This window comes from Halichoerus grypus, chromosome 9 (genome assembly GCF_964656455.1).
Source record: "Halichoerus grypus chromosome 9, mHalGry1.hap1.1, whole genome shotgun sequence".
NCBI lineage: Eukaryota > Metazoa > Chordata > Mammalia > Carnivora > Phocidae > Halichoerus > Halichoerus grypus.
The window spans coordinates 59,951,925-59,977,736 of NC_135720.1; the positions used below are offsets into that span (position 1 = coordinate 59,951,925).

The following is a 25,812-nucleotide window of genomic DNA, read 5'->3' on the forward strand; positions in this document are numbered from 1 at the left end:
CCTGAAGCCTTCTGGTCCCTCCCCCAGGAAGAATCTGGTGACCACCTCTGTCACTCCAGCAGGCCCTTGGGTTCCATTCCTTAGAACCTGCTTATGGGAATTTCGCTTCCAAGCGCACACACTGCTTCTCCCACACAGGTCACGTGTGCGGACACAGTGGTGAATGGAATCCCGCAAGTGCTGGTTCATGGCTAGCACCTTCCGCCGTTATCTCCTTCATGGTGGCCCAAAGCCCGTATTTTAGGAACGTGACAGCATTCACTGCTGTTCTAAGGGGCTGGTGTGGTAACGGAAGTAGAAAGGGAGTCCTCCTTTACCCCAGTGTCTGCCCCCTGACGCTAAAGCCTGGAGGGTTCCTATACCCATCCTTTCACCTTTGGAGTGATAGATAAATCCCCTACTTGATTTTTTTTTTTTTTCCAGTTCTTCCAAACAATTTTAAGCTATTCATGCTCTTGCTAAAATTCGTGTGTGTATCATAAAACTATGAAACATGGCCCTATTGTTTGGACTTACTAACTTTTCAAAATGAATTTAAAAATGAAGTTAAAGGAAAAAAATTGAACACACACACACACGCCACATTTTCTGCACCGAAAAGAAAAGGAAAACAAGCCCAAACACCCCACATCTATGAGTTCCCTGATACTGATTTCAAAGGGGAAAGACTTGAGCTGGGTCTGTCAGAGGGGCAATCTCTCTAGAGTACATTTTTGTTGTTATTTGTCAAACCAGACATCTCTCCGTGAGCACACGGCCAAGACCCAGGTAACTGTGCACTGTAATAAGAGTGTTTTTATAAATTATGCAAATACACAGCGCTTTCCTAATGGCCAGAACAATCTAATTGCCGACCTTAATCCGGGCCCTAGTTCCCAGCCCCCGCCGGGTGGCGTTTCCTGCCTGCCCCTCGGCGCGGCCTCAGGTGAGTCCCGCGCGCTCCGCGCTCTCGGGCCTGCGGGAGGAGCTGGAGCGACAGCGGAGGGCGGGCCGGGGCCCGGGGGCCGGGGGGAGGGGGGGCGGACGGAGATCCGGGCCCTGACTGCAGCTTCCTCCCCGTGGAGCCGCATTTCCAGGCACCTCCGCAACCCTAGCCCTAGCGCGCCGAGCCGTTCCCGGCCGTGCCGCCTGGAGGCGCGGAGCCCGCCGGGCGCGCCCAGCCCTGCAGCTCCGGCCGGGGCGGAGGCCGCCGGACCGCGGAGATGCGGGGCGGGGGCAGGGCGCGGGGTAGGTGACTTTATCCCGCCTCTGTTTCCCTGCCCCGGGGAGCAATGACATCACGCGGCCTTCTCCAGGCGCCGACACAAAGAGCGGCGCGGAGAGGCCGCTGCGGGGGGACCCGGCGGCCGCCGCTGCCGCCCCGGGCCCTGGGGCCCCGCCGGCCAGGCCCGCCGCCCGCGGCCCGCGCCCTTCCTGCTCCTCCTCCGCCGCCGCCGCCGCCTCGGTCGCCGCCGCCCGCGCCGCCCGCGCACCCAGCGCGCCGCTGAGCCCGCGCCGGGCCGCTCCGGCCCCATTCCCATGCGGGCGGCGCGGGCCCTGGGAGGGGCGCCCGCAGCCAGCCGCGCAGCATGCACTGGGGGGTTGGCTTTGCCTCGTCCAGGCCGTGCGTGGTGGATCTGAGCTGGAACCAGAGCGTCTCCTTCTTCGGCTGGTGGGCCGGGTCCGAGGAGCCCTTCTCCTTTTATGGGGACATCATCGCTTTCCCTTTGCAGGATTACGGTGGGATCATGGCAGGGCTGGGCTCCGATCCCTGGTGGAAGAAAACACTTTACTTGACCGGGGGAGCTTTGCTGGCCGCAGCTGCGTATCTGCTCCACGAACTCCTGGTCATTAGGTGAGCCGGAGAGAGGGCCCCGCGCAGGGGCGCCGAGAGGGGCACCTGGCCAGGGCAGGGCTGGCGCGAGGGGGGACCGTGCCAGCCTCTCGGTCACGCCGTGCAAATGCCCAAGAATCCTGCCCTTAACCTTTCCTTAGAGGCAGTCCGTGGTCACCTGGCCTGAGGGTCAGTTTCGAGTTGACAGGAGAATTAAACTGGTAGTGGGAGGGGAAAACATTTGTGTCCCAGTCCTTTGGTGCTAAAAAGCAAAAATTCTCCGGGTTGTTGTGGAGCAAGAGTCTATTAGGGAATGCCCTTAGTAAGATCCTAAGTGCAATGTTTGCAACAATAGAATGAGGCCTGGAAAAAAAAAAAAAAGAATGAGGCCTGGTAGAGATACTAAGTTACACTTTCATGAAATGCCTTATTTGTTTGTAGGTAATAATGCCGGAATATTAACCACTAACCTTATCTTTTACTTAAAGGTTAGTTCTTCACTATCCCTCCCCAAATTTCAACATCATCAAAGAGCTGAAATTGCAAAAGCCCCAGAGCCCTCCGGGTCCCTGTTAAAGAGGCACGGTCAAGTAGAGTGCTGTGCAGGTTTGGTGCAGCCTTAACCTGGTTAGCGGCTGCTCAGGTATTTCAAGCTAAGCACCCTTGTGGGGTTTCAATGCCATTGTCGTGCGAGCAGTGGGAGATCCGAGGACGGGACTAGCACATGGGCGCGTTTGGCAAGAACACGGGAGTCACCCAGGGCCGTAAACAGTTGCATAGGCTGCCTGCCGCAGAATGTTTACAGGACTGACTTGGAAATGCCAGAAAATGGAGGCCCCTACTGTTGGTACATCCAGAAAGACATGAGATCTTTGTTTGAGTAGGGGAATACCATAGGCTCCTAGGATGGGCCTTTGGCTCACTGATAACATCAATTTATGATTAAAATTTCCATGCGTTGGAGCCATATGACCCTGGGAGATGACCAGAAGTGGGCAGTTTTCAATAGCTCAGAATATCCCTGTTGGTCAGTATTTTTTAAGTAGTGACAAATGTGTTCCACACTGCCTTTTTCCAGGGGGGGATCCTACACAATAGCTTATAAACAAAGACAGTGATCCGTGACCTTTAACAGGCCTGCAGGGATTCCAGGACATTGTGACAGGCTAACTTAGGTATTTTGAATATTTCTAGTCTCTTGAGAGGGTGGGAAATCATTTAGGTCTGAGGAAATGTATTGGCTTTCACTATTATTTAGCCATAATTGAGAAGTTTTATTTTAAGCTTATTATGTACCCTGAATTCTCTCCCTTAGCAGGTGGCTTGAATCATCTAGTCGAAACACATAAAGATTTTTAAAGTGAATTTAAAGTGAATTTCTCTAGATCATTTCCTATTTTTGCTAGTTTTAGAACTTGATTTCAAGTTAGATTTCAAGCTGTATGAAAAAACCAAAACATTTGTACAGTACTTTAAATGGTAACCCAGTTGTTTCTCAATTATATTTCAGTCCAGAACCTTTTCAGGATCCAGAACCATGTAGCTTCTCGCCGGTTTAACACTTTGTGGAGGGAGTGAAGGCACAGCTTCATAGGACCAGGTCTAAACCTTGCTTAAATGACCTTGCAGAAATAGCCAGGAGCCCAGAGCTCATCCAGGGAACAGGCCACGCCCTGGCAGGTGTGGTCTCTGGACACAGAAGAACCCTCTGCCCACAGATGTGTCCTTCCCCACTTAGCATACTACTTGGATACTTCTTTAGATTGGGACGTTTTTAATCCTTAGTTTATTCACTTTTGTTTCTTGATGGATGTCTAAAGCCTGGGTAGGAAATATGTTATAATGGAGTAGAAAACCCTGTTATAAGGCAAATAATAAAAATGGCCGCCCACTTTTGATCTCTTAGTAGGGACTCTGTATAGAAGTGCTTTACTTGCATTTATCCCTCTCAACTGTGGTTGGATGCTTGATTCCCATTTCTTAGAGAAGGCATTTACAACTGAGGGAGGGAGGTTAAACCACTTGCCCAAGATCACACAGCAAGAGTAGTAGGATCCAGACCTGGGAATGTGTGTGTGCGGAGTCTGCATTTTTTCCCGCTGCCTCCTAGAAAGTACCAATGACAACATAAGCCTGGCTGGAGGGAGACGAAGAGAAACGTAAAGAATTGGGGCATGGCCCAGGGAAGACAGGCCTGTGGCAGGGACCTGAGTTTTTGACAGCCTCTAGGGACACAGAAAGACAGGGAGAAAGACTGAGCAAGTTCTGGGACTGTAAGTCAGAGGTGACATGACAGAGACTTCCATTTAGGGCGAACTCTCAGTGTCAGATGTCTCTGTAGTTTAGGCAAAACAAACCAATCCGGAATCTGCAGGCTGGAAGACACACCTTGAAGTGATCACAGCGTCTGAGGTCACGGACAGTGGTGAAGTCGTTACCACTCGACTTGGATTTTCTGCGGGAGAGACTTAACCTGAGTGTGTGGCCATGTGTCTAGCGTGTAAAGGAAAGTTGACTGGTGAGAATTACTTAGGAAGTTTCATTAAGGAGTATAACCAAAGGAGGTATTTTGAATTTTATGCCTGCTTTTCCCATGGCAGTATTTTTAACCAAATATTGTCTCAACCCTCTGCTTTACTTCCCCTGAGCAGTGACAGCCTAGCAGCTATCTTAAATTCAATCCATTTGAGAATGTGTGGTTTGTAAATTGAATGACTAAATAATGATTGTGTTGTTGGTAGATCTTTTGCACTTTGGGCCCTTGGGCTCAACCTGTCCTAGAGAATTTAGGGACTCAGAGCAGCCCCCAGGTCAACCAACATCGGACCTCCATAAACCAACGGCTGGTCAGCCGTACACAGAGGCATGGTCATCCATGATATCCGTCATTATGGGAGTAGGGGCTAGTCTTGCTGTTCCGTACGTGTTCTCTTATATAACCCTCATTATAAAGCCACTTTGGAAAGTACAGCTGTCCAGGTATTTTAAAAAATACCCGCTCCTCTGATTCTTCTACGTTAGAGAGTAGTTTCTGATGTGTGGAAGGAGGGCTCTGGAGCCAGAGCAGGTCCACATTCACTTTGCTTATTTTAACCACATAACCTTGGAGATGAGAAGAAGCTTCTTGGCTACTTGGTTTTCTCATCTGTAAAATGGGGGTAATCATAGTAGCCTGCCTTATGGAGTTGATTGAGTTAGCACGTGTGAATTGCTTCGAACAGTTTGACATGGAAGTGAGCATGCAATAAAAGTTGGCCATCATTGGCTATCAAAACTTCCTTCGGTAAGTTCCAGGCTTGAGTGGCCTGAGTCAAACTGGCTGTTTTGATAGAATTACTTGAGAAATTGCCCATTTCAGTGGTGTTGAAGGGGCTTAAGGGCTTGGGATCTGGAGCTAATAATGACCTGATCTTACAGTGATACTCCTTTAACCTCTCTGAGCTTCAGTTTCCTTATCTACTGTATAGTATAATACACTGAATTCAAACTATAACAATATCCACGCTATGGTGTTACTTCAGAATGAAATAATATGCATCATGTATACAAAGTCATTGGCATATGCTTGTCGCATCCATTCTTAATATGATATGGCCCAAGTTAACCATTAGAATTAGGTATTTCTGGCCAGCAGAGCAGAAGATTTTACATTTATCTCCTCTCTTTCCAGTTCTTAAATTTTTGTCTGGCTACTTTACATGAAAATACCACTCTGTGACTTGAATTATTGGACTGGACAAAATCAGTTAATTGTCAAATCTAGTTTGTGCTCTCTGGGAACAGTCTAAGACGCTTCTTAATTTTAATATCTGACCTCCCCAACATTTCATCTGAATGAAAGTCTTTGTTTTATATAGCAAATATTGCTGGAAAACAGCAAATATTTGTGTTCTTTTGACTTGAGCAGTGTTTTCCAAGTGAGTCATTCTGAACCCTTTAAGTGGAATGGGCGCTCCGGTGGTAAACGTCTCCGACAGAGTTGGTTTTACTGAACGCAGATGCCGCAGGATGTGAGCTCCATGGGCTGATGATACAAAGAGCTTGCCCTTGCTTGGGTGGAAGTAGGTTAAACTGGGAGTGATGTGACGGAACCAGAGGCTCAGGGAAGGCCCAGGGGAAGAGTGAGGTCTATCTGACTGGGAAGTGGTTGGGTCGAGCTAAAGACGGGGAATTGCAAATGGTTCCTGAGGGTGGTGTAGGAGCGAAGCTGTGGGGGATGATGAGATAGTGTAGTTTAAGGGGATAAGACCGTATCTCTGAATGAGAATAGATTTCTACCATTCTTACACGCTGCTTGATAGCTCCACAAATATTTACTGATTTTTAAAATTTAATCCTCATGCTAACTGATGCAGAATTGGTACTGCCCTCACTTTCTGTGGGTGAGAGGAAGAGAGGCCTAGGGTAACGTGGCCAGTAGGAAGCAGGGCTTGGATGTGACCCCAGGTGTCCACACTTGGAATCTAGCATTTTCTCTGTTATACGGTGTCCACTGAAAAGCTGCACCAGGGAAATCCTCCCACCCAAAAAAGTAGCCAAGGGAAAGCTAGACGTGTGGCTGAGAGAGAAGAAAGAGAAGAGGCAGGGTATTAAGTTAATATGCTGTGTGTCTAGAGCGGGGACCCTGGGAAGCTAGAGAAGATGAAAGCCCAGAAGCCAGCTTCCTTGGCATCACACAGATGAAAGGCCAGGTGAGGGCACACATGGTTTGGAAGGGGGACCAGAATATTCAGGGTCTCAGATTCCCTGCAGTCTTGGTTCCTAGCAGAGTAAAACTGTGCTGTTATTCCTGGGTTCTAGGGACAGTTTCATGGTACAGTCCAGGGGTCAAGAACGTAGACTCTGCTTGCCTGGTTCGGTCCAGGGTATGCCATTTACTAGCAAGGTGACTTTGGGCAAGGCAATCCTCTCTGCCTCAGTTTCCTCATCTATCACCCATGATAAGAGTAGTAGCTCCCTCATAAAGTTATTGTGAAGATTAAATGAAATAATACCTGTGATGCCCTTAGAACAATGCCCGACACCCAGGAAGCACACACTGTCATTTTTATCCCTTCAGCTTGTACCTGGCCACTAAGCATAGCCCGCTGGAGAAGGGTGGGCCTGTATTACAAAGTACTCTTCCTGCCCCCATGGGCTATAGTGAGCCGAGGGAGGTTGATACATAGCTACTCTCTAAGCCCTCGGGGTCACCGCGATCGTTTGTCAGGTTGTCTCGTGTTTTGGCTAAGCTTCCAGTCTGCTCCTGGGTGAGGTGAGCCCCTGTGACAAACAGATCTGCTTGTTCATGGAGGAGCTACAACCCACAGGGACCTCCGGGGAACTCAGGGAATTGAATGTGTAACACGTGGATTGTTCTTTATTTCTGTTTTGGTTTTGGCAGGAAACAGCAAGAGATTGACTCCAAAGATGCTATTATTTTGCATCAGTTTGCAAGACCTAACAATGGTGTCCCCAGTTTGTCTCCTTTCTGTTTGAAAATGGAAACTTACTTAAGGATGGCTGACTTACCCTACCAGGTACTTGTGTACAAACGTGTCTTATTCTCACGACAGTAACATCAGAGGGGGAGTTCCTCATCTCACACGGTGGGAAGGGCTTGCTCTTGGTGGCCGAGGGGTGGGTATGAAATTAGCAGTGCCTGGTCCTTAGATACTTAGGAGAGCCTGGATTCTAGGGTCTGTTGGTTTTTACATCCAGTTTAATGGGGGATCCAAAGGGTATGGACTTTTGTAAGTTTCAGGGTCATGGTATTTTTTTCCTGACATAGATTAGGCCTTGGTTAAGCTTGGATAGGCCTCCTGGGCAGCTATTAATAAAGGTGGGGTACCATTGCTCCGTGTGGTTTTTTCCTTGAGATTTCTGTTTGATAGCATTATATTTTGTCTCTCATGAATCCTAGGGGGCAGAGCACCTGGCAGGCCACCAGGGAGCTAGTTGTAGATTTTGTGAGAGCTTTTCCAGGGTGCTCCATGTTCTGCTTGTGTGGCTTTCAGGGAAACATTCGCTCATTTCCGCATTCAAGAATGACCAGAGGCATGTATTTAACAGTATCCGTTCTTCTGCGAGCTGTGTCTCACAAATTTGGCAGGTTGTGTTTTCATTGTTACTCAGTTCTATGTATTTTTTAAAAAAATTTTTCCCTTCTCTTTCTTTTTCACCTGATATCTAGCTATATATACAAGTTTGTAAAGCTTTGATTTTTGTTATTGTTTTTTAATTTTGTGATCAGAGCAGACAGTCTCTGTGATACTGAGTCCTTGAAATTTACTGAGGCTTTAGCCTAGAGTGTGGCTAGTTTTTATGAATGTTGAAAATCATTCCGTATTCTCTGTTTGGGTGAAGAGCTCTCTAGATTTACTTGCTTGAGCGTTTGTTTAGTGGATTATTTAGCTCTTGTATATTTCTGCTTATTTTTTGTTTGCCTGTTCTAGCAGTTTCTGAAAGGAGTAGATTTAAATATCCACGGGTATTTGTTGATTTATCTTTTCTTCCTGCCATCCTCTCAGTTCTTGGTTTTTTTTTTTTTTTTTTTTTTAAAGATTGTATTTATTTGACAGAGAGAGACACAGCGAGAGAGGGAACACAAGCAGGGGGAGTGGGAGAGGGAGAAGCAGGCTCCCCGCTGAGCAGGGAGCCCGATGCAGGGCTCCATCCCAGGACCCCAGGATCATGACCTGAGCCAAAGGCAGACGCTTAATGACTGAGCCACTCAAGCACCCTCAGTTCTTGCTTTATGTAAGAGATCATAATGGTTAGGTAGATATAATGTGAAAGGTCATATTTATACTCTTTTGTTTCTTCTCCCAGTATACATAGCACATGGCTGTGTCCCCTGCTTTTTTTTACTGCTTGAATTTTATATTGTCAGATATTGAGATTGATTCTCCAGCTCTCTTTTGGTTCATATTTGCTTGGGATACCCTTCTCCATCCTCTTTCTCTTTTCTTTGTGTGTATCTGTCTCTCACAGGCAATGTATTACTTGTAGCCAATCTAAGAGTCCTTAATTGCTGTGTTTTTTCATTTACACTTGTAATTATTGTTTAACTAAGTTATCTCTAACATCTTTATTTATTTATTTATTTATTTTTTCCTAACATCTTATTTAATATTTTTTCTCCATATTACATTGGTTTTTAAATTTTTTTCTCGTTTCCTGCTTTCTAATGGATAGATAAAAAGAAACTTTCTTATCATTTAAAACAAATTCTGTTTTTGTTGTTATGGCGGTTGCTCTTAAGATCCAAATTGGAGTTTATTTATCCCTATTATCATTTCTCAAATGCCGTCTTAGTCCTCTGATAATACAAGGATCTTACAGGTTCGTGTGAACCTTGGGTCTTTCTTTTCCCAGCCCTGATCCCAAGTGTGTTGTTGTTGTCTAATGTTTTTAATTCTGGAATTTTGGAAATCCTTTCCTTTTTTTTCCTGGTTCTTTTTTAGGCAACAAAGCTGACTAAGTTTTTGACCAGCCTTATTTCCCATGTATCTTCTCCTCCTTGTTTATTTATCCTTATATTTGAGCACTTCCTTGATGCATACTTTCAGATTGAGCCTTTATGCAGCAAACCTCCAGTGGCTTTGCATGCCTGAGGACGTCTTTATTTTGCCCTCACGTTTGAGATGTCTGCGTTCAAAGTTCTTTTCCTTCAGGGCTTTTTTTTTTTTTTTTTTTAAGATTTTATTTATTTATTTGACAGAGAGAGAGAGACAGTGAGAGAGGGAACACAAGCAGGGGCAGGGGGAGAGGGAGAAGCAGGCTTCCCGCCGAGCAGGGAGTCCGATGCGGGGCTTGATCTCAGGACCCTGGGATCATGACCTGAGCCGAAGGCAGACGCTTAACCATCTGAGCCACCCAGGCGCCTCCCTTCAGGGCTTTAAGAATATCACTGCCTTGTCTTTCTGCGTCGGTATTGCAGACGCAGAAAAATCTGATGTTAGTCAGATCTTTTGCTCTCTCTTTCTTTCTGGAAGCTTTTAGAATTTGCATTTAATCTCAATATACTTAAATTTCACTATGATGTGCCTTGGTGTGGGTCTTTATGTATCTTGTTTGGTCCTTTCTAAACTCTTGTAGTATGAAATCTTGAATCTTTTTTTTTAATTCTGGGGAATTATTAATTTTCTCCAAATACTTCCTTTTCTTTTTTATTTGTTTTAGCCTTCTTCCTTCTTGTCCCCTATTATCCGGATGCTGAAATCTCTGCTTTTATTTTCTCTATATCTGAATATATTCCTTCATTCTTTTCTTCCTCCTTCTAGCTGAATTCGTCTTCCTGACATTCCGTCGCATCTCTCTGTCCTCTTCTTGTGCCCATCGAGCTGCTTGTCTATTGTGTTCAACTTCTGTATTTTTCTTCTTAATAGTTCTCCGTGATTTGTATTACAATTTCTTCTTTTACACCTTAGAGGATCTCTGTTATGCTAATTAAAATTGGTCTGTCCCCATAATCCTGCTTCATGGTGTAAACATTCCGTCTGATGAGGTTGTACACGTCTCGTATCGACTTTGGTTTGAGATTTCCTTTTGCCAGAGATGTCCACTTCCCTGCCTGGGGGTTTGTACGGGGCAAGGGCCAGAGCTTACGCTACAGGTTGGTGCCTCTGAGGGCATGTAAGAAAAGTAAGAGGTGAGCCCAGGCACCCCCAAACCACTATGGTCCCTCTGGTTTGCTGCCCCTCTCCAAGTGCCTCCGACTGGTCAGGGCTTCACCTGTAAGCTCTGACAAAGTGGCAGCACCGGGAGGAGGGGTCTCCTGTGCTTGTAACAGAGCAGCTGGGCCAAGCTCTTGGCTGCCGGGATAATGTTAACCCTGCAGCTCCCGGTGCCCCCGGGCCTGTGGTTTCTGAGCCAGTTTCTCTGCAGAAGAGGGGATGGGGCGGCAGTGACCCTCCTAAGGCAGTGCTGGGATGAGATGAGTGGCAGCCTCTTGGCTCGGTGAGTGCTATTATGGAGGCGCCACTGGGGAAACGATGGGAGTGGTACCTAACGGACTGCGGGTGAAGGGCTCTGGGAGGGCACGGCGTGTTTGGGGACCAGAAGGGGGTTGTTTGGGACTGGGAACTGGAATGCAAGGGCTGAGTCTGGAGAGAGGAACACAGCTATTATTTGGAACTTTCTAAGCCAGGAATAGAGGAGAAAACAGCACTGAAGACAGACAAAGCTTGAAGCATCTAGATGCAGTGGGTCAGATCGGAAAGATCATTGTTGAGCTTGGTGTTGGCAGCCTGCGCTGGAAGGTACGTGTCACCGAGGGCTCCAGCAGCTGCCTGTCTCTGTGTCATCATCACTCTTGACCCAGTCCTGACAGTTAGCTTGACAGCTTTGGGGCAGTTAGGGCGCCGGGACTGAATTTTGTGCTCTGTAGTCTCTGAGGGCTTTCTAGATCTCTTGCGCCCCCTCCCCTTGATGAAGCGATCGCGCTGGTTGCAGGGCCGGCCCAGCTGCCACGCTGTGCTGCCCTGTCCCCTCTTGCCTGCAAGCCTGCCAGTCCTGCCAATCCTGCCTTTACCAGCAGCCCATGTCGCAGAGCAGCTGATTTTAGTGCGTGTGACTGGAGCTGCGGGACACACATCTCACCAGGAGCCTGAAGCTGGTGCAGAGGCCTTGGGGGAGGTGACCACTTACCCCCTTGCAGAATTATTATTTCTTGTTTGGTACATATACTATATCTCTCTATAATGTATGTATTTTAAAAGAAAGGTGTGGGCGTGATTTTTCTTCTGTGAGGTCTCTGTGGAAAATAAATGGAGGGGGTGTTCAGCTCAGGGCAGAGATTTGTAAGAGAAAAACGGTTCTGTGGTTTAGAAGGCTGCTCTGTGCCTGCCCCGGGTGCCTTGGGACCTGTGTGCCCTCAGTGAGGGTTTGGGTTTATGCAGCTGGCGCCTGGGAAGTGCTGGGTGGGGGCGGGGGATGCGTCCCCTGTGCTCAGTGGTACGGAGGCATTTTGTCGGAGGTCCAGAGAGCTCTACGCTCTGCCCCTTCTTTGCCCTGTGCCGTGAAAAAGAAAATTTTAAAATGCCATATTCCTAAGAGCACGACTTTATATTTGAAGTTTTTTTTTTTTTTTTTTTTTTTACGTTTTAACCAAAGAGAGACTGGAATAAATATTTGATGACCATTAGTAGAAACTAAAAGGCTTTTGTTTTTTTTTTAAACCCTGATCGATGGGTCACAGTTACTATCTTTCCATCTTTTTAAAATCAGAATACACATATTAGTAGGTCAATTTTGAAAACTTTTCATTTTGTAATAATTATAGATTCATAGGAAGTTGCAGAAAAGGTACAAGGAGGTCCTGCAGGTATGGTTAATTTTTTTTTCAAAACGAAAATATCTTTATCTTTTTTTTCTGATTACATATAGATGATGTGTGGTCCTTATAAGAATTTCAAACAATACCCAGAGTGTAAGTGGGAAGTGAAAATCACCTGGCATCTTACTAGCTAGAGATTGCCATCACTAACACTTTGGGCCACCCTTCCATACATTTCTCCAGACACACACGAAGATGCCTACATCGTTTGCCGTAACTGGTTGTATTAAGAAGCCTGTATTTCACACAATAACTTTTTTTAAATATGAGAAAGAAACAGAAAGAAAATGGCTCATTTGGAACTCTGCTCTGGCTTTCAGCCCTTTTTTTTTTTTTTTTTAAGATTTTATTTATTTGAGAGAGAGAGAGAGCTAGTATGAATGAGGGGCAGAGGGAGAGGGAGAAGCAGACTCCCCGCTAAGCGGGGAGCCCGCCGTGGGGCTTGATCCCAGGACCTGGAGATCATGACCTGAGCCGAAAGCCGACGCTTAACTGACTGAGCCATCCAGGCACCCCCAGCCCTAACTTTTGATTGTTCTATTTATTTGCTGATCTTGTCTGTCCCCCACCCCTGCCCCGTCTTTTTGTGTTAAAATTTTCTAAGCTACAGACAAGTTAAAAGCCTAGCACTGTGAATATCCATATGCCCTTCACCTAAATTCACCAATTATTGCCTTTTTTGCTTTATTTCTCTTTATATAAACCATCGTGAACAATTTTTTATGAACCATTTGAAAGTAAGCTGCAGAAATCATGCCATTTCACCCCTTAATACTTCAGTATGCATCTCCAAAAAATAAGGACATTTTTTTTCTACAAAACTACAACACATAGTTGTAAAGGGAAGTGCTCCATTTTTTCCTTTTTATATGGGAGAAAACCCAGTTTTCCCTATTGTGTGTTTCTTTCCTGTGAGTCTCCTTTACTACTAACATAAAACACTTCATTTCTGACACTTCTGGTCACCAAATGTGTGGACGTTTTCCTCCACACCAGGCAACTCTCTGTGACACGATCTGGGTGTCCTATAATTTAATTCAATTCTGACACTGTCTACCCAGAGACAGTGTCATATCCCACAGGTTAAGGGCTCAGTCCCACACACTGTATCCTTCCCCCTCTACAGAATTCAGGGAAGCACTTACGTTTACCAGTTCATTAAAAATACATTAAAAGATACAAATGAGCAACCAAATGAAGTGATATGTAGGGTGAGGTCTGGGAGGCTCCGAGTGCAGAAGCTTCTGTTCCTGTGGAATTGGGGTGTGTCACCCTCCCCGTATGGATGTATCTGCTCATCTGAAAGCTCTCTGAACCCCATACTTTTGGGATTTTATGGAGGCTTCCTCACATAGGCATGATCAAGTATTAAGTCAATTTCCAGCCCCTCTCCTCTTTCTGGAGGATGAAGGAGGGGGGCAGGGCTGAAAATTCCTGGCTGCTAATCAAGGTTTGGTCTTTCTGGTGACCAGCCAGCACCCAGGAACCATCCAAGGAGCCCACCCAGAGTCACCTCATTAAGACAAAAGATGCTCCTAGTGCTCTTATCACTTAGGAATTTTTATAAGGCTTTTAGGGGCTCTGTGTTGGGAACTGGGGGCAGAGACCAACATATGTATTTCTTACTATTTCATAACAGTGGATGCATGGATTTTTTTTTTTTCCCAAAGTGTTCTAATCCACAAAAGTTGCTCAAATTATCTGAAATGTAGCCAGTGGGAGACCTTTCAAGATGGCTCCAGGGACGCAGTGAATGTAATGGATGTATATAAGCTGAAAAGTGAGGGGACCATGGTTAGTGTAGCAAGTCAGCGTCCCAAGACTTTGGGATTACTTTTTTTTAAAAATTTTTTTATTGTTATGTTAATCAGCATACATTACATCATTAGTTTTTGATGCAGTGTTCCACGATTCATTGTTTGTGCATAACACCCAGTGCTCCATGCAGAGCGTGCCCTCTTTAATACCCATCACCAGGCTGACCCATCCCCCCACCCCCCTCCCCTCTAGAACCCTCAGTTTGTTTCTCAGAGTCCATCGTCTCTCATGGTTCTTCTGGGATTACTTTTAAGGTCTCACATTCTCCATTTCAGAATGGTGATGGTGATGTTAATACTTCTGATGAAGGCACCTGTCAAACACTTCATGTGCATTTTCTCACTTACTCCTGCAACTGTTGTTATCCCCATTCTGTAGATGAGGAAATTGAGGCCCAGGAAAGATTAAGGGAGACCCAGGGAAGACCAGGGCCACACTGAATAAATGATGGAATGAGATTTTTAAACTCAAAGCCTATGGCTTTCGCTGCTATGCTAATAATATAGTGTAAGTGTAGATTCTCTCGTAGGGCAGACTTGCAGGGGGAAACTTCAGCTCGGGAAAAATATAGAGGATTTACCTCTTCATGTTTCTTCTCAAAACTACTTTCAGAAACTACCCTCAGTGGGCCAGTCAGACTCCAATTGCTTAAATAAAACAGGCCAGGAGTTCTTGAATATATTTAAGGAAGTTAAGGAAAATTAAGTATTATTTTTAAAAGATATGTTTTTATTTTAACACTAATATAACCAATTCTGAAAAATTGAAGTTCATGGAAAGATCATCTGCATCTCATACTCTTGCCAATTACTTTAAACATTTTTATGTTTCTCTTTTTAGTATTTTTTGAATTCACCTAATTTTTAATTAGATTTGATCATAGTGTCTCTAAAATGTTGTCTCCTATTTTTTTATCTAGCAAGCAAGTAGTTGATCTTTTTTATTTTTATTTTTATTGGAGTATAGTAGACATGCAATGTTATGTTAGTTTCAGTGCACAACAATGATTTGACAATTATATACATTACAAAGTACTCACCACCATAAGTGTAGTTACCATCTGTCACCATACAAAGTTATTACAATATTATTGACTATATGTCCCATACTGTACTTTTCATCCCTATGATCTTATAACTGGAAGTTTGTACCTCTTGATCCCCTTCACCTATTTTGCCTAACCCCTACATCCCTTCCCTCTGACACCCACCAGTTTGTTTTCTGTATTAATGAGTCTGTTTTTGGTTTGTTTGGTTGGTTTTTTTAGATTCTACATATAATATTCCACATATAAAGCATATGGTATTTGTCTTTTCTGTCTGATTTATTTCACTTAGCATACTACCCTCTAGTTCTATCCATATTGTTGCAAATGGCAAAATTTCATTCTTTTTTATGGCTGAGTAATATTCCATTCTATCTATCTATCTATCTATCTATCTATCCATCCATCCATCCATCCCACATCTTATTTATGCGTTCGCTTATTGATGGACACTTGTGTTGCTTCTATACCTTGGCTATTATAAATAATGCTGCAGTAAACATAGGGGTGCATATATCTTTTCAAATTAGTGTTTTGTTTTCTTTGGGTAAACACCTAGTAGTGGAATCACTGGATTGTATGGTGTTTCTGTTTTTAATTTTTTTAAAAGATTTATTTATTATTTATTTGAAAGAGAGAGAGTGCACACAGGGGGAGGGGCAGAGGGAGAGAAAAACTCAAGCAGACTCTGCACAGAGCATGAAGCCCAATGCGGGGCTTGATTACAGGACCCTGAGATCACTACCTGAGCCCAAACCAAGAGTCAGACACATAACTGACTGCACCACCCAGGCGCCCCTGTTTTTAATTTTTTGAGGAACCTCCATACTGTTTTCCATAGTGGTTGCACCAATTAAGTTTCCCACCAACAGTGCATGAGGGTTTCCTTTTTCCTACATTCTTGCCAACACCTGTTATTTCTTGACTTTTTGATACTATTCTGGCTAGTGTGAGGTAATATCTCGTGGTGGTTTTGATTTGCATTTCCCTAATGATTAGTGACATTGAACATCTTTTCATGCATCTGTTGGCTATCTAAATCTTCTTTGGAAAAATGCCTGTCCTGGTCCTCTGACCTTTTAGAAATCAGATTATTATTATTATTCTTTTTTTAGTATTGAGTTGTAGGAGTTCTTTATATATTTTGGACATTAACTCCTTATTGGATATATCATTTGCAAATATTTTTTCCCTTTTGGTAGGTAGCCCTTTTGTTTTGTTGATGGTTTCCTTTGTTGTGCAAAAGCTTTTTAGTTTAGTCCCAGTTGTTTATTTTTGCTTTTGTTTCTCTTGCTTGAGGAAACAGATCCAGAAAAATATTGTTAAGGCTGATGTCCAAGAGATTACTGCCTACATTTTCTTTTAAATGTTTTATGGTCTCAGGGTGCCTGGGTGGCTCAGTTGTTAAGTGTCTGCCTTCGGCTCAGGTCATGATCCTGGAGTCCCAGGATTGAGTCCCACATTGGGCTCCCTGCTTGGCAGGGAATCTGCTTCTCACTCTGACCCTCCCCCCTCTCATGCTCTCTCTCTCAAATAAATAAATAAATCTTTAAAAAAAAAAAGTTTTATGGTCTCAGGTCTTACATTTAGGTATTTAATCTATTTTGAGTTTATTTTTGTGTGTAGTGTAAGAAAGTTGTCCAGTTTCATTCTTTTGCATGTAGCTCTCTAGGTTTCCCAGCACCATTTATGGAAGAGACTTTTTCCATTGTATATTTTTGCCTCCTTTCTCATAGATTAATTGACCATATAAGCATGGGTTTATTTCTGGTCACTCTATTCTGTTCCATTGATCAATGTGTCTGTTTTTATGCCAGTACCCGTACTGTTTTGATTACTGTACCTTTGTAGTATAGTTTGAAATCAGGGAGTGTGATGCCTTCAGCTTCGTTCTTCTTTCCCAAGATTGCTTTGGCTATTCAGGGTCTTTTATAGTTCTATACAAATTAGGATAATTCATTCCAGTTCTTTGACAAATATTAATAGTATTTTGGTAGGGATTGAATTGAATCTGTAGATTGCTATGAGTAGTATGGACCTTTGAATAATATTAATTCTTCCAATCTATGAGCATGGTATATCTTTCTATTTATTTGTGTAGTCTTCAGTGTCTTTCATCAGTGTCTTATAGTTTTCAGTTTTGGTCTTTTACCTCCTTGGTTAAACTTATTCCTAGGTATTTTTTTTTCCTCTTTTGATGCAATTGTAAATGGAATTGTTTTCTTAATATTTATTTCTGCTAGTTCATTATTAATGTATAGAAATACAACAGGTTTCTGTATATTAATGTTATATTCTGCAACTTTACTGAATTCATTTATTCTAACAGATTTTTGGTGGAGCCTTTAGGGTTTTCTATATGCAGTATCATGTCATCTACTAATAATGACAGTTTTACTTCCTCTTACCAATTTGGCTGCCTTTTATTTCTTTTGTGTGATTGCTGTGGCTAGGACTTCCAGTACTATGTTGAATAAAAGTGGCAAGAGTAGACATCCTTGTCTTGTTCCTGATCTTAGAGGAAAAGCTTTCAGCTTTTCACCATTGAGTATGATGTTAGCTGTGGGTTTTTCATATATGGCCTTTATTCTCTTTAGGTATGTTCCCTCTATACCCACTTTGTTGAGAGTTTTTTATCATGAATGGATGTTGAATTTTGTCAAATACTTTTTCTGCATCTAAAAATAAAAGTTTTGATGACAAAAACCTACTAGAACTTTCATTTCCATAAGAATCAATAATTAATTTTTGTTACTCCAGTTTTTAAAAGGGGTCTAGATAAAATGTACCAAATGCTCAGGGAGGGGGGTGGTCTAGAGGGAAAGGCAGAGGTACAAACAGTAATATTATAAGAAGAGGGGAATATACACTGTACAGTGGAAGCTTGGAGGAAAGGAAGTGATGGTTGCACCTTGGGGAAATAGTTCACCAACAAGGTGAAATTTGAACTAAATATTTTAGGATGGATATGACTTGGCAGAGGTTGGGGGAAAGGATTCCTATAAAAGGTAAAGTGTGTACAAAGTCAGAGAGGTGGCAAAGACTTTGATGTGTTTGGGTGTGGGCAGTTGGAATTCAGAAGGCTGGAGGGGTTGATAGCAAGGAGGCTGGGCAGGCGGGCAGTGGCTAGATGGTATAGGCCTAGACTGCTATGTGGAAGGGGTTAGAATAGACCCATTAAACACCACTGGGTAATTTTGAGCAGCAGAGATCTTGTATCTCATTTGCATTGCAAACAGTTTCCTCTGATGCCAGTGTGCAGGGTAGAATCCGTCTGCAAATGACAAGAGTCCTGAAGGGGATGTGTTAGGATGATATGGGTGGTATAAAGAGTTAATCTGAAACAGGTGCTATGTTATATGGTAAATTTACATCTTTAGTGTACAAATTACAAGAATGTCTGATGTACCAGCAACTTTTAGAGGTATGTGACATTTCTCCTGGGCAACATCAAGGGAAATGTCTAGTGCCTGGCCAAGGAGTGGGGGCAGCAAATGTCACTCTAATTCCCAGTGTTCATAAAGTGTATGACTCCCTCACCCTGACTCCACCGCATCTGGGACCATGTCCTCTGAGACACTGTAAGATTCTAGCACGAGTGTGAATCAAAGGGGAACTTATCACAGATACAGAGTTCTGGGCACCATTCCTGGGATTCTGATCTGAGCTGGGGCCCAGGAATCTACATTTTAGCTGGTACTGGAGTTGAATCTGTTAGATGCATGTTCTTACACCTAAGTGTTATAATTTCTGGGACCACTTGTTTGCAGTGTAGTGGTATTAAGCATTATTTAGGCATAAGTTGGTGGGTTTCAGATGAGGTCTTTGGTTAGTAGCCTGGCCAATGTGAGCCTTATTACGGTTTATTTTCACTGTTTTGCATCTGTGGCTTGTTCTTACATTATAACTAGACCAACTGTTACCAGGATCATTTCAGCACTACCTCTCCTCTCTGGGCTTTTTTGTAACAATATACCAGAGCTCATGATAAAATCTATGGGAGTAAAGTAATATCTTCATGTGAGGTAAATCCTTTTTTTTTTTCCTTCAAGAGTGACTATTTATGGTCTTAAAGAGTTTATGTGCTGAGTTCATTCACTTGAACAAGTACAGCCACGATCAAATATAGGGTTGAAATGTTTGTTTCTGTTAACCATACAGTGAAATTTAAATAAAACATTGCTTTTCTCTTTTTAAAATTTACTCTGCTTAGAATTATTTTGGTGGAAAACTTTCTGCTCAAGGGAAAATGCCTTGGATTGAATATAATCATGAAAAAGTTTCTGGCACAGAATTCATAATTGACTTTCTGGAAGAGAAACTTGGAGTGAATTTAAACAAAAACCTTGGCCCTCACGAAAGAGCCATCTCCAGAGCAGTGACCAAGATGGTGGAGGAGCACTTCTACTGGTGAGTCCCCTGGGTGTGCTGGGTGAGTGCCCAGGGCCTGTCCCCGGCCTTTGGACTAAGCCCAAGTTCTGTTTCACTTTTCAGACACTCCCCAACCTCTTCAAAGTTTTCTGCATTCTGACTGATTTAGGGGTCAAAGTTATGACCATTAAGTTTCTAGGTATCTAGACCAAGAGTAGACCTTTTTTATAGAGGCCCAGCTAGCACATATTTTAGGCTTTGTTTTAGGCCATGGCTCTGCTTTCGCTCCTTAAACTCTGCCATTGTCATGCAAAAGCAGCCATGGATGAATGACACGGAAATGATGAGCAGGACTCTTTCAACGAAACAATAAAAACACTGACATTTGAATTTCATTTAATACAAAATGTATTCTTCTGACTTTTTCCCCCAACCATTAAAAATGTATTTAAAAAAATTTTTTTAACTTTTTTATTTTTATTATTTATTATTTATTTTAGAGAAAGAGAGAGAGAGAGAGAGAGCAAGTGGGTCGGGGGAGGGGCAGAGGGAGAGAGAGAGAGAGAGAGAATCTCAAGCAGGCTCCACTCGGAGCTCGATCTCATGACCCTGAGATCATGACCTGAGCTGAAAACAAGAGTTGGACACTTAACTGAGCCACCCAGGCCCCCCTCCAACCATTTAAAAATATAGAAACTTTTTAGTCTTTGGGCTGTGTTTTGCTGACCCCTGATCTAGACTACAGCTCACTGAGGTGAGGAAAATATTTCAACTGACTCTGCCCTTTACCCACACAAATTGCGGAAGTAAAATACTATTACATCAGACACCTAGAGGAGGGAACAGAAGACTAAGTCAGGATAGAAGTCTTAGGTGAAATGAATTATTCAAGCTTTGTAAAATTATCATCAGTTTTCCTTAGACGACAAGAGCTTCTCCGTGTTCCAGAAGTCAGGTGTACTAGTGCTTTCTGAGTATCTTTGTCCCGCCTGGCTGACTCCTAGGTTACGTCCCTTGTCTGACCCATCATGCGCTGTGTGGAGGAATTGCCCGTGTTCTGCGTGTGGTATGGTGTTGGCTAGGACCTGTGAGTTAACAGGCACAGGTCTTTTTGGTTTACAAACTCATTGTCTTGTGGGCTTTTTCTTTGCCTTTCATCCATTTTCTGGAGTTTTAGCACCTTTTTGGACACCCCAGTAGGTAAGAGAAATTTTCTTCCTGATTTCTCTAAACTTTTCTTATTCCAGAGATTTAATTAAGAATTGTTAAGCCCACTTTTTGGACATTCATTGTGACTCCTGGGTCATTGCTCACCCAGTAGCTTTCACCTCCCCCACTGAGAGATACCCACTCAGTGAAGGGTTGATTGTAGAAGGTTCTTCCCCATCACCTTCTGATCTCATCAATCGACTTTCTTTCTAAATGGAAACTTGCTTGTTCTTTCTAAACAGAAAACTTGCTGTTCCCTCTCTTGGATTTTAAGTGACTCTCTATTTCTCTTTCTGCTTGCAGTTGTTGCCCAGTTTATTCCAGGGCAGACCTGAAGTGCCGCTTCTCTTCCCCCTCTCACTGTAGAGGTGAGGGGGTGGGGAGTGGGGGGAAGGAGGGAACCCGGCAGAGAGTGGAGGCAGGGGTGCAGATTAGCCTGGAAGTCATCACAGACTCCGTATTCCTGGAATGAACACGGTCTTTTCTTGAGGATACCTGTGGAGAACTGCTGGGACTCCCATCTTCTAGAGTGCAGGGGTTAGAGTGTGGGCCAGACAGATGACTGCATGTGATGTCCTGAGCCTCAGGGAAAAGTCCATGGGACAGAGCCCATCTTCCCTCTTGCCAGGTTCCAGTCCCCACTTTGCAGCAATTGAGGGAAATGAAGAACCAGCACAGAGCCACCCTGACCCTCTCTCTGTGCCTTCTTTGGATGCAGTCCTCCAAAGTGCTACCTTGTTTGACTGATGGGCCCATTAATGCGGAGAGCTCTTGCTTTGTGAGCTAACTGAAAAGACGCTGAAAGTCACCTTTCATTTTCGTTAGTACTTGTGCTACAACTCTTTGATTTTTATAGTGGTTCATGAAATGTATATTCTAGTCAGAAAGACTTTGATCCAGCAAGACTCCCAAGAACCACCTGTCCCTGCTTTTGGCTCTGGGTGTGCAGACGTTCTAGTTCTATATATTTACTCCCTGGTAGAAGTTCATCTTCTGCTCTTTCCCGCCCCTTCTCTCCCTGCACCAGCCCCAGCTAATACTTGATGGGAGGCAGCTCTTGGTGGGGGAGGGAAGGGTGGGAGGGGTGAGTGGGAGAGTTGGGAGGCGGTACCCTGCTAGGGAAGAAGCTTAATTTTATGGACCATAAAAACCCAAGTGCTTGGGGGAGTTGCTTAGGTCACACAGCGACTCTTTTAAGGATAATTTTGTTTCTCTAATCAACTTTTTGATTATAAAATACATTTTCAGAGGGGGGCAGTTAGCCACTATTTCTCATGTGTTTCTCCTCAAAGGTTAATTTGAGAAAGAAATAGTGAAGGTGGGAGGTCAGATCTTGACAGAGATACAAATGTCCAGTGAACTTTCAAAAAAATTCCTAATTCCTTCAATTCCCTTTGGTTCTTAGCAGCAAAAGGAAAGCAAGCCTTCCTCTGTTTCATAAGGTTTCCTAACCTTTAGCTATGTTCTTGCTTCGGAGAGACCTTGAACAGGCTTTCCCTAGAGCTCTAAATCCCAGAGGAGAAAAGACGCCTGTCCCTCCAGTAAGAAAATGCCTGAGAAGGAGAGTTTGTGGACACTCTTCATCAGGTTCCTCTCCTGCTCCCCCCTTTCTTATCTCAGAGGCCACACACAAAATGTGCACCCATGGAAACTGGGGCCAGCATGAGAAATGGACCACCATTTGTAGAAAAATACAAGGATGAGCTTTTCATGAGAGCTTGTTAAATTCTGACAACGCATGATCTCCAAGGTTGTGTCTGTGTTTACAGCGGTGCAGGAGATGAAAGCAATTGTTTGACTCAATGGATTTGAATTATCTGGAGTTTTCAGATATGTTTATTTTGGTCTGAAACTGTAAAAACTCTCCAGGTATGATTTTCTGAAAAGCAAAGACAATGGAAAACTGGCATTTTTACATAAATACCATCCCATCATCCCAAGGCTCTAATTCTGGTTTGTTCAAATAAGCACACGCTAGAAAGAGGTTTTTCTTGAACTTGAAATCCATACCAGCCTGTTCCACTTGCATGACTATTATTGAACATGAGGAAGACAGGTTTTTATCCTCTTTGTTCCACTGAGTGCTTAAGTTAGATCCAATGCAGGCAAGTTGGTATGAAGGGCAGTACGAGAGACATGGGGTCAAATTAGTGGAATGAAATTGAGCTTTGGGAACAGACACTACGGCTTCTTCTGTATGACACGTTAGTGTGGTAAGAGCCTTGTCGGGAGGCGTGAGAGCACTGTGGCAAGCCATCTAGTCATACCACTTTGATCCATTAAAATATAGGCGTTAGAACAGGGAATTCAAATTTGCTTCTAGGTTGGCCATGATTTTTAAATTCTGAATTTGGCTTTTGGTATAGTTTCACTGAATGGGGGAGGTAGGATCCTTTGACTTACCCAAGATCTTATCTAAAAACCAGGAGTCTCTCTCTCCTTAATGACTTAAAATGACTTACCCAAGATCTTATCTAAAAACCAGGAGTCTCTCTCTCCCTGATTACAATTGGATTAATGTGTTTCACTCTTCCCTGCTCCCCCTGCCCCTAATTTCAGATGTAGTGAGAGGTCCTGTTGGGAGGGGGTGGTCTAGGGCCTGTGCAACTCGGTGAAATCACAGAAGCTTATCATACGCTCCTGCACCCCATGCGTTTAAAAGACAAGCAAACAATGACAGGGATGGAGCAGGACATGGAGAAAGGCATCCATGGTCAGGAAGGCCACATGCTAAGGCTCACTCATCAAACAGTAGATTGCCATGGTTTGCACTTTCCCACATGTTAATATCATCTCTGCTATAGGCCAGGGCTCCTGTTAGGTTATAAGGAGAGATATCTTCATTGAAACATCAGGGGTCGGCTCTTCTTTCCTGTCTTCTTGACCTCCTTTAAAAATATTGAACAGTATTTATTCTTCTGTTCTGACTAAGGTAATCAATCTTTAAGAGAAACCTTGACCCCATTTTGCAGAAGAGATCAGGTGCATCAGTTGTTTAAAGGAAATGAGTATCAACTTTCTGGAAGAGGTTCTCAGAATGATGACTTAATTGTTTAGCCTCGTCTAGTTTCCAGATTGGCCCTCCTTGCCCTCACCAGCTCATGATTCATGACTCCTTGTGCAGTGGGCCTCTTCTGAGTAGAGAGTGACATGGATCTCAGAAGGGAACAGTCAGCCCCTTCTTCATTCTTCAAAGGCATTTCTCTTTTTCCTTCATTCTATTTAAATATTGTCAACCCTTAGAAACACTACTTAGCAGTAGCTGGCTCAGAAGTGAAGCTTTTTTACATGTCAATCAATAATTCATTCTTTCAGTAAACTTAATGAATGACTGACGCCTAGTGGCCAGACTCCATGCTGGATGCGGGGGAATGAGGCGGTAAGATGCTGTCTCCATCCTCTGGTGACTCCCAGGCCGAGGGAGACGTCGAGCCATCATAACGGTGGGTGCTGGGGGAGAGTTTGAAGAACTGAGGAAAGGCAGCCAGCACCTGCTGGAGTGATGAGGGAAAGGCTTTCCCAGAGGAGATGGTATCACAAACGAAGCGAGGGACCGTCAGTGGTGGGTGAAGGGGCTGGACGCCAGGGGAAAGATTAGGATATCTAGGCAGAGGGAGCAGCGTCTGCAAAAGTTCAGAGGTAAGACCGAGGAGCCTGGGAAGGCACTTGTAATTCTGTGTGGCAGGTGCACAGGAGGCAGTGGCGGGGGGGTGGGTGGGGCGATGGGGCCAGAGAATGGCCAGCTGAGTGTGAGTCAGACTGTAGGGAGCGGGGGCAGTGTGCCGAGCTCAGGAGCTAGGGGGGTTCATGAATGGCTCCAAGAAGCAGCCTGATAGGACTAGATTTGTGTGTTAGGAGCTCTTTGTGACTGCCTTGGGACAAATGGATTTCTGAAGGGCCTTAGGGGATGTCAGGAGACCTGTTAGGAAGCCACTGTGCTCAGGGCCAAGAAATGATGAAGGGCTGAGCTACATGCTAATTGAGTTGGAGAAAAGGGCAAATTCACAGGGTGACTGGCTATCAGGAGCGAGCGATAGAGAGCAGTGAAGAACGAGTCCTGGGATTCTTTCTGGCTTGGGTGAGGAGAAGCAGATTTGAAGGGAAGGAAGATCATGAGTCCAAGTTTGGAAATATGGGTTTGCAGTTCCTGAGGACCCCTCACATGGATCCCTGGGTGTCAGGACAAAGGTCTGGGCTGGGTGTAGGTTTGGGAATCATCAGTGTGAAATCATGGGTGTGAATTAGATCATGCCACAAGTGTGGAGTAAGAAATAGGAAGAATAGTGATGAAGATCTTGGGAACATGCACGAGGTGGTGGGAAAAGCAGTAGAGATGTAAGCTAAGGGAGAGCTCTTCTACAAAAGACACGGACAGTGTCACATGTTGCAGACAGTTAAAGAAAGAGAAATATACAAAGAATGTTTAGGGGCACCTGGGCGGTTCAGTCAATTAAGCATCTGACTCTTGATCTCAGCTCAGGTCTTGATCTCAGGGTCATGAGTTCAAGCCCCGTGTTGGGCTCCTTGAAAAGAAAAAAAAAAAAAAGAAGGAATGTTTATTTGGATTTTGCAACAAGGAGGTATCGTTGATTTGGATAAGAGTAGTTTCGGTCAAGTGTTCATAGTTTGCCGGAAGCTTGGTTATGGAAGGAGGTGGATTCTTGGTTTTAAGGATTTGGAAGCATGTGTAAATGAGGTTTGCTGCCTATAGTGATTAATTTAGGATTCCATGAATTACCCATTTTCTTTGGTGTTTAAAATTTGTACCCACTTCATAGGGATTGACCCTTACAGAGCCTGGCTGGCCCTCATTTGCTTCTCTTCACTGACACTGGGCTGCAGTATTAGGCACAGGGAGTGAAAGAGGAAAGAAATCAAGAGCAGGGTGGGAAAGAGAAGAGAGGAAGACCAGATAGTTTCTCAGGTTACCTCTAGCTGCAAAATTCCAGATCAACCCAGTGTTCCTCCTTCTGTGCCCTCTATTCCACCCACTAATGGAGGTAGAGAACCTTACGCCATTGCGTTAGTGGGGATTCCTCCAGCTTAGCTGTGCGACCCAGGACAGCTGCCTCTTCCATCCCCATCTGCTACTTGAACCCATTAGTTGTGCAAAGCTCTCTGTCCATCATTGCATCCTCATCCTGTGCACATGCCCCCATTTCCTGCTCTATGGAGGAAACTGAAGTCACTTGGCAGGAACTCTGAACCTCTCTGCAGCCCCTTACCCCTTGTGACACT

General features: G+C 44.2%; 1 protein-coding gene across 5 annotated transcripts in view; it reads left to right on the plus strand.

The window, feature by feature from the left end:
- Nucleotides 1–811: 811 nt before the first annotated feature.
- FAXC (failed axon connections homolog, metaxin like GST domain containing) overlaps nucleotides 812–25,812 on the plus strand; it is a 73,610-nt gene continuing 48,609 nt past the window's right edge. For 2 of the 5 annotated variants that reach the window (XR_004926235.2, XM_036121027.2), the window contains exons 1-3: nucleotides 1,273–1,834; nucleotides 7,197–7,332; nucleotides 19,208–19,404. Coding sequence is in view for 4 of the 5 variants with exons in the window: in XM_036121027.2 (XP_035976920.1) it covers nucleotides 1,569–1,834; nucleotides 7,197–7,332; nucleotides 19,208–19,404 (599 nt within the window). In the remaining variant the exon portion in view is untranslated. Of the gene's footprint in view, nucleotides 926–1,046; nucleotides 1,228–1,272; nucleotides 1,835–4,310; nucleotides 4,332–7,196; nucleotides 7,333–19,207; nucleotides 19,405–25,812 lie in introns of those variants that run through there. The other 3 variants (XM_036121028.2, XM_036121029.2, XM_036121030.2) reach the window with 3 other exon arrangements.